This window comes from Oncorhynchus keta, chromosome 37 (genome assembly GCF_023373465.1).
Source record: "Oncorhynchus keta strain PuntledgeMale-10-30-2019 chromosome 37, Oket_V2, whole genome shotgun sequence".
In the NCBI taxonomy this organism is placed as follows: domain Eukaryota; kingdom Metazoa; phylum Chordata; class Actinopteri; order Salmoniformes; family Salmonidae; genus Oncorhynchus; species Oncorhynchus keta.
In genome coordinates this window covers 2,818,887-2,831,640 of record NC_068457.1, presented here as the reverse complement: position 1 = coordinate 2,831,640, position 12,754 = coordinate 2,818,887, and the positions used below count along the sequence as shown (strand labels likewise).

The window sequence follows — 12,754 nt, the reverse complement described above, 5'->3', positions numbered from 1 at the left end:
AGTTTCAAAATAAGAGGCACTTCCTGATTGGATTTTCCTCAGGGTTTCACCTGCAATATCAGTTCTGTTATACTCAGACAATATTTTGACAGTTTTGGAAACTTTAGAGTTTTCTATCCTACGCTGTCAATTATATGCATATTCTAGCATCTGGTCCTGAGAAATAGGCGGTTTACTTTGGGAACATTATTTTTCCAAAAATAAAAATAGTGCCCCCTAGTTTCAAGATGTTAAAATGCATCCAAATGCTACTGTTTTCACAGCTGTCCTTCCTCTCCTCGGCTGCTATGTGTGTGACTGTGAGTGTGTTGGCTCGGCCCTCCCTCACGCATCTTTTGGTTCATTGTTTCGTTAATTCTACTTGTTTAAATATTTTGATTATTCATATCTTTATATATATTTTTAAAAGAAATAGACATGCGAGCCGGCTCCCAAAGTTCACCTACTCCACAGTCCTATTGATCAAACAAACTCTCTCTCTGTTGCCTATGCATATCAACAGCTAATGCTAGCCAGACGAGGTAAAATCTAACTAGGGGACATTAGATAAACTCTCTAACTTGTTCAGTCCCAACCCACGTTTTGACAACTGAATGGGATCGTGCCTGCCCACCCATTTGATCGATGCCAAAACCATTTGATTGACATCTGAGATATGCTGACTGTTCAACACAGCTAGTTAACGAAGCATTTCAAATGTCTTGCTAGCTAACCAAATGAAACGTGCATCTGTAGCCAAAAACAAATGACATCCCGCGGCAGCTAGCTAACGTTCTGCCCTGTGTTTTTAGCTTGCTAAATAAAGAGCTAGCAACATCGATACTCTAGCCCAGGAGTGTCATGTTGAAAAAACACAAGGAATCCGCAGGCCAGACAGCCTTTGTTTTTACAAAAATATTTGCGACTGTGACCCAATCTGGCCATTGTTTTAGAAAAATGACTCTAATGTTCACTTCTGTACATAGGATGCTGTGTATGTAGCATTAAAATATTAAAACAAAATAGATCATATTTGTCCATCCTTTGCTGCTATGCTTGCAGGTGTGCATAATATGCTGCAACCCTAATCAAAAAGTATCCAAATAATTAAAAAACATGTTTTTTGTTGCACTGAATGGGTCACCGGTGCGGTTGAATGCAGCATTGCTGTATGGTGCACTCAACGTGTTGTAGTTGAGTAGCCAGCCTAGGCTACTGCGCAAATATTGCTGCAATAGGCCTACATGTTTCTCCTTTGCATGATGTTTTGTTTTTGGGTTATTCCTTGTAAAGCTATAAAAACCAAAGCCAGACTGCAACGTTTTATTAGCCTAACGTGCAGTGGCATGTCTGTCCACTTTCCTTCCATTGCACGCTGTAAACGGGACACACGAAAGCAGTGCAAGTTGACCTCTAGCTTCGAGCAATCCCGTATCCGGGAGCGTAATCATAGCCTCAAGCTCATTAGCATAACGCAACGTTAACTATTCATGAAAATCTCAAATGAAATGAAATAAATATATTGGCTCACAAGCTTAGCCCTTTGTTAATAACACTGTCATCTCAGATTTTCAAAATATGCTTTTCAACCATAGCTACACAAGCATTTGTGTAAGAGTATTGATAGCTAGCATAGCATTAAGCCTAGCATTCAGCAGGCAACATTTTCACAAAAACAAGAAAAGCATTCAAATAAAATCATTTACAAATGGAAAAATGCACGCAGCTGGAGATTACGCAATACTTTTGAGGGAGGACACCATGCGGGCACCTGGTAAATGTAGTCTCTTATGGTCAATCCTCCAATGATATGCCTACAAATACGTCACAATGCTGCAGACACCTTGGGGAAACGACAAAGTGTAGGCTCATTCCTGGCGCATTCACAGCCATATAAGGAGACTTTGGAACACAGCGCATTCAAAATCTGGGGTACTTCCTGTATGAAATGTTATCTTGGTTTCGCCTGTAGCATTAGTTCTGTGGCACTCACAGACAATATCTTTGCAGTTTTGGAAACGTCAGTGTTTTCTTTCCAAAGCTGTCAATTATATGCATAATCGAGCATCTTTTCATGACAAAATATCTTGTTTAAAACGGGAGTTTTTTTAATCCAAAAATTAAGAGCACCCCCTAATGCATAACTGGTTAAGTTGAATTCACTGATGTGTGTGCATCAGGCTGTAATTTCATAAAGTAGATGACTCAACTGTTGACTCATTATGTGTGTCCTATTCCTTGTTTGACACGTGTGCTTGCCTATTAGCCATGCTATGACAGACTTGTGATTATTGCCCTTGCTAGTTTCATTGTATTGCCATTCCCAGACTTGAAATAGTTGTTTGGTTTTGTTAAAAACATTGAGTCATTGAAACTGAAACCGTGCCATCACTATTGGGTGGAGGCAGCAATGAACCAGGCCAGCCGTAAATGACCTGATGGCAATATATTTTGGACTACCAAGAAATGTATTGGTGAATTATATTAATCATGCATTGAACAGCATCCCATCTATTCTGCCAACAATGCCTTACTATACATCATGGAATGTTGAGTCAAGTTAAAACTTCTTATGAAGTTGGTTTTGAAGCACAAACAGGGATTTCAATATTTTTGACTGATATTATGTTTCTGTTTCTTTCATATCTGCAAAGTAGTTAAAATGCTGTCCGTTCCCCTTTTTTAAAAGCTAATTCCAAATGTTTTGCATGTCAGCAATCAAGTTTTCAAAATGTATAGCTTTCAAAATTCTATTTCTATGGACACAGTCCTGCCCAGGGGGTAGGGTGGAGGGAGGAATATCACCACTCGGGATTGTGGAGAATCGCTGTCCTCTTGCCTTGTCCCTCATCTCACTCACTCACACACACTGTTTTCCTCTATCACCAGAAAGGGGTATCATCTTCTCTTTCAGCTTGGTGAGCTGGGCCGTCTCATAGGAAGTGCTCTGTATTCAGTGACATGATGCTACAATGGCCTATTTGTTAGAGGCACAGGGCAAGAGCTCTGGGGTTTAGGGCTGGGCTGGATAAGCCACACTGGGTCCTGTGTGATTTCTCTCGCTCTATACATCACAACAGCCCCCTGCAGAAATGGATCTGGTGTTGTGAAATGTTTGATGTGCCATTTTACCCAATGTATTTTAAGTGCTGCAGTGGACCGCTTCCGGACTTATCTAGCCTGAAACAGTTGGGTTAGCAGGACCACATTTTATTTGCGGGATCCATTTGTCTGATTTCTTCAATGGATATCTTTAGATAATGATGTCCAGAAAGTCTTAAGCTTGATATGACAAGCAATTGAAGTGAATGTCTGTCACTCACTCAAGCCTTTTCTTTTTCTTTTATCTTTTCTTTTCTTTTATGTAGCTGTCAAAAAAAACAAATGGTTGATGGAGCTAAAAGCTGGAGTCTTTAACCTCCTAATGAGTAGTCTAGAGGGGGACCTGATGCTGCTGCAATGAAAACTGACAACAGGGTTGCTTGCTTTCATCATTAAACTGGACTCATCCTAATGATGCAAGGAAGACATACTAGGTCATAATTTGATGTTCATTTTGCAGTGTGACCATCTATATCTCAGCCGTGGTTTAAGGAAATAGATTTTTGTTTGTCCCATAGGGCAGAATATACACTGAACAAAAATATAAAAGGTAACATGTAAAGTGTCGGTCCCATGTTTAATGAGCTGAAATAGAAGATCCTAGAAATGGCATGATTATTACACAGGTGCACCTTGTGCTGGGGACAATGTAAGGCCACTCTAAAATGTGTAGTTTTGTCACACAACACAATGCCACAGATGTCTCAAATTGAGGTAGTGTGCAATTGGCAGAGCTGTTGCCAGAGAATTGAATGTTCATTTCTCTGCCAAGGTCATTTTAGAGAATTTGGCAGTACGTCCAATCGGCCTAATAATTGTAGACTATATTGAACCGCACCAGCCCAGGATCTCCATATCCAGCTTCTTCACCTGCAGGATTGTGTCATGCGCAAAGTAGATGTCCTTACCGACTTGCCAAAACTACAGTTTGTTAACAAGAAATGTGTGTGGTGGTTGAAAAACGAGTTTATTGACTCCAACCTACGTGTATGTAAACTTCCGACTTCAACTGTGTGTGTATATTTAGACACATTTTCAAGTAAAATTGTAGCTCTTAAGAGCCCTGACATTAACAAAGTATTTTTATACTCCTGCTACCATTCACTTTTCAGCTCTGTTTAAAGTTAGATCCTACTACCAGTCACTTATAAACCCACCTAAATGTATAAACCCCCCTCAACCATTCTGGTACCCCTTCACATTGAATAAGGTACAGGCATTGACCTGTATATACTTTCATTCTCGTGTTTCTAAATCGCGTCGTAGTTCCTGTGTGGTTTTTATGTTTTATTATCACAGTATCTTTTATTTTGATTTATAATCATTACTGCCTTGTTGGGAAAGATCTCTCACTGTACAGTTTTACACCTGTTGTATCCTGTGCACGTTGCAAATAAACGTTTGAAGCTTTTGTAAGACCATGATGGCATAGAAAAGGCTGTGGATTCTTCTTAAATGGGTTTATGTCATTTGAGTCCATGCTAAGCTTTTCTTGCTTCAACACACTTGTGATATGGCATTGTTGTTGTCAAGATTTGTTAATAATTGATAGGTTTGTTGTCTTTTGTTCCATTGTTTTCCAGGGGCGACAAAAGAGATTGGCTCAGCCTTGACGAGAATGTGCATGAGGCACAGAAGCATCGAGTCCAAACTGAAGCTCTTCACCACGTAAGTGATGGAACTGTGAATCATGGTTCTGGAAGACATTGATTGGGTATTACAACAGTCTTGGGGCAAAGCAAAACACCTCCAATGTCATTGGATCTTTCATATGCGGTTAGTGCGTAATACTGCCATCTTTAACATTTCAGACCAAATCAAATTTTATTCGTCACCTGCTTCGTAGACAAACAGCTGCAGACTAACAGTGAAATACTTACTTAGTTATTTTTCCAAAAATGCAGAGTTAAGGATAAAATAAAACAATTGACATAGTGACATTGAATAACAAATATCAATAAAGAGTAACACTAGCATTGCTATATATAGGGAGTATACAGTGCCGTGCAAAAGTATTCATTCCCCTTTTGTCCTATTTTGTTGCATTACTGCCTGTAATTTAATTGAAATTGATTTTCATTTGGATTTCATGTAATGGACTTGGACAAAATAGTCCAAATTGGTGAAGTGCCAAAAATTCAATAGAAAAGTGCTGCGTGCATATGTATTCATTCACTCGCTTTGCTATGAAACCCCTAAATAAGATTTGGTGCAACCAATTACTACCTTCAGAAGTTACAGAATGAGTTCGATTGCACACAGGTGGAGTTTATTTAAGTGTCACAGGATTTGTCACATGATCTCAGTATAAACAGTTGAAGTCGGGAAGTTTGCATACACTTAGGTTGGAGTCATTAACTCGTTTTTCAACCACTTTTTTTCAACCACAAATTTCTTGTTAACAAACTATAGTTTTGGCAAGTCGGTTAGGACATCTTCTTTGTGCATGCCACAAGTAATTTTTACAACAATTGTTTACAGACAGATTATTTCACTTATTCACTGCATCACAATTCCAGTGGGTCAGAAGTGTACATTCGCTAAGTTGACAGACTTTAAACAGTCATGGCTTTAGAAGCTTCTGATAGGCTAATTTTAATTCTACATCATTTGAGTGAATTGGAGGTGTACCTGTGGATATATTTTGAGGCCTACTTTCAAATTCAGCGCCTCTTTGCTTGACATTATGGGAAAATCAAAAGAAATCAGCCAAGACCTCAGAAAAAAAATTGTAGGGCACAAGTCTGGTTCATCCTTGGGAGCAATTTCCAAGTGCCTGAAGGTACCACGTTCAACTGTACAAACAGTAGTACGCAAGTATAAACACCATGGGACCACGCAGCCGTCATACCGCTCAGGAAGGAGACGCTTTCTGTCTCCTAGAGATGAACGTACTTTGGTGTGAAAAGGTCAAATCAATCCCAGAACAGCAAAGGACCTTGTGAAGATGCTGGAGGAAACGGGTACAAAAGTATCTATATCCACAGTAAAACGAGTCCTATATCAACATAACCTGAAATGCCGCTTAGCAAGGAAGAAGCCACTGCTCCATAACCGCCATAAAAAAGCCAGACCACGGTTTGCAACTGCACATGGGGACAAAGATCTTACTTTTTGGAGAAATGTCCTCTGGTCTGATTAAACAAAAATAGAACTATTTGGCCATAATGACCATTGTTATGTTTGGTAGTCTTGCAAGCTGAAGAACACCATCCCATCTGTGACGCACGGTGGTGGCATCATGTTGTGGGGTGCTTTGCTATAGGAGGGACTGGTGCACTTCACAAAATAGATGGCGTCATGAGGAAGGAAGATTATGTTGAAGCAACATCTCAAGATGTCAGTCAGGAAGTTAAAGCTTGGTTGCAAATGGGTCTTCCAAATGGACAATGCAAGTATACTTCCAAAGTTGTGGCAAATGGCTTAAGGACAACAAAGTCAATAATATAATAATAATATATGCCATTTAGCAGACGCTTTTATCCAAAGCGACTTACAGTCATGTGTGCATACATTCTACGTATGGGTGGTCCCGGGGATTGAACCCACTGCCCTGGCGTTACAAGCGCCATGCTCTACCAACTGAGCTACAGAAGGACCACAAGTCAAGGTATTGGGAGTGGCCATCACAAAGCCCTGACCCCAATCCCATAGAAAATGTTTGTGCAGAACTGAAAAATTGTGTGCGAGCAAAGAAGCCTACACGGCTGACTCATTACACCAGCTCTGTCAGGAGGAATGGGCCAAAGTTCACCCAACTTATTGTGGGATGCTTGAGGAAGGCTACCCAAAAAGTTTGACCTAAGTTAAACAATTTAAAGGCAATGCTACCAAATACTAATTGAGTGTATGTAAACTTTTGACCCACTGGGAATGTGATGAAAGAAATAAAAGCTGAAATAAATAATTCTCTCTACTATTATTTTGACGTATCACATTCTTAAAATTAACTGACCTAAAACAGGGAATTTCTACTTGGATTAAATGTCGGGAATTGTGAAAGTGAGTTTAAATGTATTTGGCTAAGGTGTATGTATAATTCCAACTTCAACTGTATACACCTGTTCTGAAATACCCCAGAATCTGCAACACCACTAAGCAAGGGGCACCACCAAGCAAGCGGCACCATGAAGACCAAGGAGCTCTCCAGACTGGTCTGGGACAAGGTTGTGAAGAAGTACAGGTCAGGGTTGGGTTATAAAAAAAATACCAGAATCTTAGAACATCCAACTGAGCAGCATTATATCCATTAATTAAAAATGAAATAATATGGCAACACAACAAATGTGCCAAGAGGGCCGCCCACCAAAACTCACAGGCCAGGCAAGGAGGGCATTAATCAGAGATGCAACAAAGAGACCAAAGATAACCCTGAAGGAGCTGCAATGCTCCACATGTGGGAGACTACCCAACCATATGGAAAAAGGTATTCTGGTCAGATGAGACAAATGTATATTTTTGGCCATCAAGGAAAACGTTATGTCTGGAGCAAACCCAACACCTCATCACCCTGAGAACACCTTTCATCGGCAGGGACTGGGAAACTGGTCGGAATGGTAGATGGCTAAATACAGGAAAATTCTTGAGGGAAGCCTGTTTCATTCTTCGAGATTTGAGACTGGGGCGGAGCAACAGTCTCAAAAGCAACACTCGAGTGGTTTAGGGGAAACATTTAAATGTCTTGGAATGGCCTCGTCAAATCCCAGACATCAATCCAATTGAGAATCTGTGGTATGACTTAAAAATGGCTGTACACCAGTGGAACCCATCCGACTCGCTGGAGCAGTTTTGCCTTGAAGAATGGGCAAAAATCCCAGTTGCAAGATGTGCCAAGCTTATAGAGACACCCCAAGAGACATGCAGCTGTACTTGTTTCGAAAGGTGACTCTACAAAGTATTGACTTTGGGGGGGGGAATAGTTATGCATGCTCAAGTTTTCAGTTTTGTCTTGTTTCTTGTTTGTTTCACAATAAAAAACATTTTTGCATCTTCAAAGTGGTAGGCATGTTGTGTAAATCAAATTATACAACCCCCCAAAATAATATATATTTTAATTTAAGGTTGTAAGGCAACAAAATAGGAAAAATTGAGAATATTTTTGCAAACCACTGTAGAAATAACATTACTTTATACATTTCGTTCAGAAAGTATACAGAACCCTTACATTTTCCCACATTGTTACATTACAGCCTTGCTTGTACTTCCGGCGCCGACAGAGATGGCCGCCTCGCTTCGCGTTCCTAGGAAACTATGCAGTTTTTTTTTTTTACGTGTGATTTCTTACATTAGTACCCCAGGTCATCTTAGGTTTCATTACATAGTCGAGAAGAACTACTGAATATGAGATCAGCGTCAACTCACCATCAGTACGACCAAGAATATGTTTTTCGCGACGCGGATCCTGTGTTCCGCCTTTCAAACAGGACAGCGGAATGGATCCCATGCTGCGACCCCAAAAAACGACTCCGAAAAAGAGGGAAACGAGGCGGTCTCCTGGTCAGACTCCGGAGACGGGCACACCGTGCACCACTCCCTAGCATTCTTCTTGCCAATGTCCAGTCTCTTGACAACAAGGTTGATGAAATCCGAGCAAGGGTAGCATTCCAGAGGGACATCAGAGACTGTAACGTTCTTTGCTTCACGGAAACATGGCTCACTGGAGAGCTACGGGGCCAACGGGTTTCTCCACGCATCGTGCCGACAGAAACTGACATCTTTCTGGTAAGAAGAGGAGCGGGGCGTATGCCTTATGACTAACGAGACATGGTGTGATGTAAGAAACATACAGGAACTCAAATCCTTCTGTTCACCTGATTTAGAATTCCTCACAATCAAATGTAGACCGCATTACCTACCAAGAGAATTCTCTTCGATTATAATCACAGCCGTATATATCACCCCCCAAGCAGACACATCGATAGCTCTGAACTAACTTTATTTAACTCTTTGCAAACTGGAAACCATTTATCCGGAGGCTGCATTCATTGTTGCTGGGATATTTTAACAGGGCTAATTTGAAAACAAGACTCCCTAAATTTTATCAGCATATCGATTGCGCAACCAGGGGTGGAAAAACCTTGGATCATTGTTACTCTAACTTCCGCAACGCATATAAGGCCCTGCCCCGCCCCCTTTTGGAAAAGCTGACCACGACTCCATTTTGTTGATCCCTGCCTACAGACAGAAACTAAAACAAGAGGCTCCCACACTGAAGTCTGTCCAACGCTGGTCCGACCAAGCTGACTCCACACTCCAAGACTGCTTCCATCACGTGGACTGGGATATGTTTCGTATTGCGTCAGTTAACGATATTGACGAATACGCTGATTCGGTGTGCGAGTTCATTAGAACGTGCGTTGAAGAGGTCGTTCCCATAGCAACGATTAAAACATTCCCTAACCAGAAACCGTGGATTGATGGCAGCATTTGCGTGAAACTGAAAGCGCAAACCACTGCTTTTAATCAGGGCAAGGTGTCTGGTAACATGACCGAATACAAACAGTGCAGCTATTCCCTCCGCAAGGCTATCAAACAAGCTAAACGTCAGTACAGAGTGAAAGTAGAATCTCAATTCAACGGCTCAGACACAAGAGGCATGTGGCAGGGTCTACAGTCAATCACGGACTACAGGAAGAAATCCAGCCCCGTCACGGACCAGGATGTCTTGCTCCCAGGCAGACTAAATAACTTTTTTGCCCACTTCGAGGACAATACAGTGCCACTGACACGGCCTGCAACGGAAACGTGCGGTCTCTCCTTCACTGCAGCCAAGGTGAGTAAGACATTTAAACGTGTTAACCCCGCAAGGCTGCAGGCCCAGACGGCATCCCCAGCCGCGCCCTCAGAGCATGCGCAGATCAGCTGGCCGGTGTGTTTACGGACATATTCAATCAATCCCTATACCAGTCTGCTGTTCCAACATGCTTCAAGAGGGCCACCATTGTTCCTGTTCCCAAGAAAGCTAAGGTAACTGAGCTAAACGACTACCGCCCGTAGCACTCACTTCCGTCATCATGAAGTGCTTTGAGAGACTAGTCAAGGACCATATCACCTCCACCCTACCTGACACCCTAGACCCACTCCAATTTGCTTACCGCCCAAATAGGTCCACAGACGATGCAATCTCAACCACACTGCACACTGCCCTAACCCATCTGGACAAGAGGAATACCTATGCGAGAATGCTGTTCATCGACTACAGCTCGGCATTCAACACCATAGTACCCTCCAAGCTCGTCATCAAGCTCGAGACCCTGGGTCTCAACCCCGCCCTGTGCAACTGGGTACTGGACTTCCTGACGGGCCGCCCCCAGGTGGTGAGGGTAGGCAACAACATCTCCTCCCTGCTGATCCTCAACACTGGGGCCCCACAAGGGTGCGTTCTGAGCCCTCTCCTGTACTCCCTGTTCACCCACGACTGCGTGGCCACGCACGCTCCAACTCAATCGTCAAGTTTGCGGACGACACAACAGTGGTAGGCTTGATTACCAACAACGACGAGACGGCCTACAGGGAGGAGGTGAGGGTCCTCAGAGTGTGGTGTCAGGAAAATAACCTCACACTCAACGTCAATAAAACTAAGGAGATGATTGTGGACTTCAGGAAACAGCAGAGGGAACACCTCCCTATCCACATCGATGGAACAGTAGTGGAGAGGGTAGCAAGTTTTAAGTTCCTCGGCATACACATCACAGACAAACTGAATTGGTCCACTCACACAGACAGCATCGTGAAGAAGGCGCAGCAGCGCCTCTTCAACCTTAGGAGGCTGAAGAAATTCTGCTTGTCACCAAAAGCACTCACAAACTTCTACAGATGCACAATCGAGAGCATCCTGGCGGGCTGTATCACCGCCTGGTACGGCAACTGCTCCGCCCTCAACCGTAAAGAGGGTAGTGAGGTCTGCACAACGCATCACCGGGGGCAAACTACCTGCTCTCCAGGACACCTACACCACCCGATGTGGAAGGCCATAAAGATCATCAAGGACAACAACCACCCGAGCCACTGCCTGTTCACCCCGCTATCATCCAGAAGGCGAGGTCAGTACAGGTGCATCAAAGCTGGGACCGAGAGACTGAAAAACAGCTTCTATCTCAAGGCCATCAGACTGTTACACAGCCACCACTAACATTGAGTGGCTGCTGCCAACACACTGACACTGACTCAACTCCAGCCACTTTAATAATGGGAATTGATGGGAAATGATGTAAATATATCACTAGCCACTTTAAACAATGCTACCTTATATAATGTTACTTACCCTACATTATTCATCTCATATGCATACGTATATACTGTACTCTACATCATCGACTGCATCCTTATGTAATACATGTATCACTAGCCACTTTAACTATGCCACTTTGTTTACATACCTATCTCATATGTATATACTGTACTCGACACCATCTACTGTATCTTGCCTATGCTGCTCTGTACCATCACTCATTCATATATCCTTATGTACATATTCTTTATCCCCTTACACTGTGTATAAGACAGTAGTTTAGGAATTGTTAGTTAGATTACTTGTTGGTTATTACTGCATTGTCGGAACTAGAAGCAAAAGCATTTCGCTACACTCCCATTAACATCTGCTAACCATGTGTATGTGACAAATAAAATTTGATTAGATTTATTTTCAACTGGATTCAATATTTTGTTTTCCTCATCAGTCTACACACAATACCCCATAATGACAAAGCAAAAACTGTTTTTTAGACATTTTGGCAAATGTATTAAAAATAGAAAACGGAAATATCACACTTATATGCAGTAATGAAGCCTGTGACTGAATTTCAGTAGTCAAATGTTTAGACACACCTACCCATCCAGGGTTTTTATTTTATTTTTTACTGTTTTCTACATTGTCAAATAATGGTGAAGACATCAACTATGGAATAATTTAGTATCCAAAAAAGTGTTAAACAAATCAAAATATATTTGAGATTCTTCAAAGTAGCCAACCTTTGCCTTGATGACAGCTTTGCACACTGTTGGCATTCTCTCAACCAGCTTCATGAGCTAGTCACATCATATAGCCCTACACAGCCTATGAACGCCATGCGCAAAGCTTGCCGCCATTGGACTGTGGAACACTTGAAACACGTTCTCTAGAGTGATGAATCACGCTTCACCATCTGGCTGTCCGACGGACAATCTGGTTTGGCAGATGCCAGGATGATGCTACGTGTCTGAATGCTTAGTGCCAAATTTAAAGTTTAGTGGAGGAGGAATAATGATCTGGGTTAGGCCCACTAGTACAGCATACAATGCCATTCTAGACGTTTCTGTGCTTCCAACTTTGTGCCAACAGTTCGGGGAAGGCCCTTCCTGTTTCAGCTTGACAATGCCCCTGTGCACAAAGTTCAGTCCATACAGAAATTATTTGTCTAGATTAGTGTGGAAGAACTTGACTGGCCTGCACAGAGCCCTGACCTCAACCCCATCGAACACCTTTGGGATGAATTGGAATTGCGACCGAGAGCCAGGTCTAATCGCCCAACTAATGCTCTTGTGGCTTAATGGAAGAAAATACCTTCCAACATCTAGTGGAACGCCTTCCCAGAAGAGTGCAGGCTGTTATATCAGCAAAGGGGGGACCAACTCCATATTAATGCCTATGGTTTTGGAATGAGATGTTCATCGAGCTGGTGTCCACTGACTTTTG

At 42.3% G+C, this 12,754-nt stretch overlaps 1 protein-coding gene across 7 annotated transcripts in view; it reads left to right on the top strand.

Annotated features, from left to right (window-relative positions):
• LOC118370059 (protein MTSS 2-like) overlaps window positions 1-12,754 on the top strand; it is a 111,051-nt gene that overhangs the window by 41,273 nt on the left and 57,024 nt on the right. For all 7 annotated transcript variants that reach the window (XR_008095366.1, XM_052498853.1, XM_052498852.1 and 4 more), the window contains exon 4: window positions 4,665-4,749. Coding sequence is in view for 6 of the 7 variants with exons in the window: in XM_052498853.1 (XP_052354813.1) it covers window positions 4,665-4,749 (85 nt within the window). In the remaining variant the exon portion in view is untranslated. The remainder of the gene's footprint in view (window positions 1-4,664; window positions 4,750-12,754) is intronic.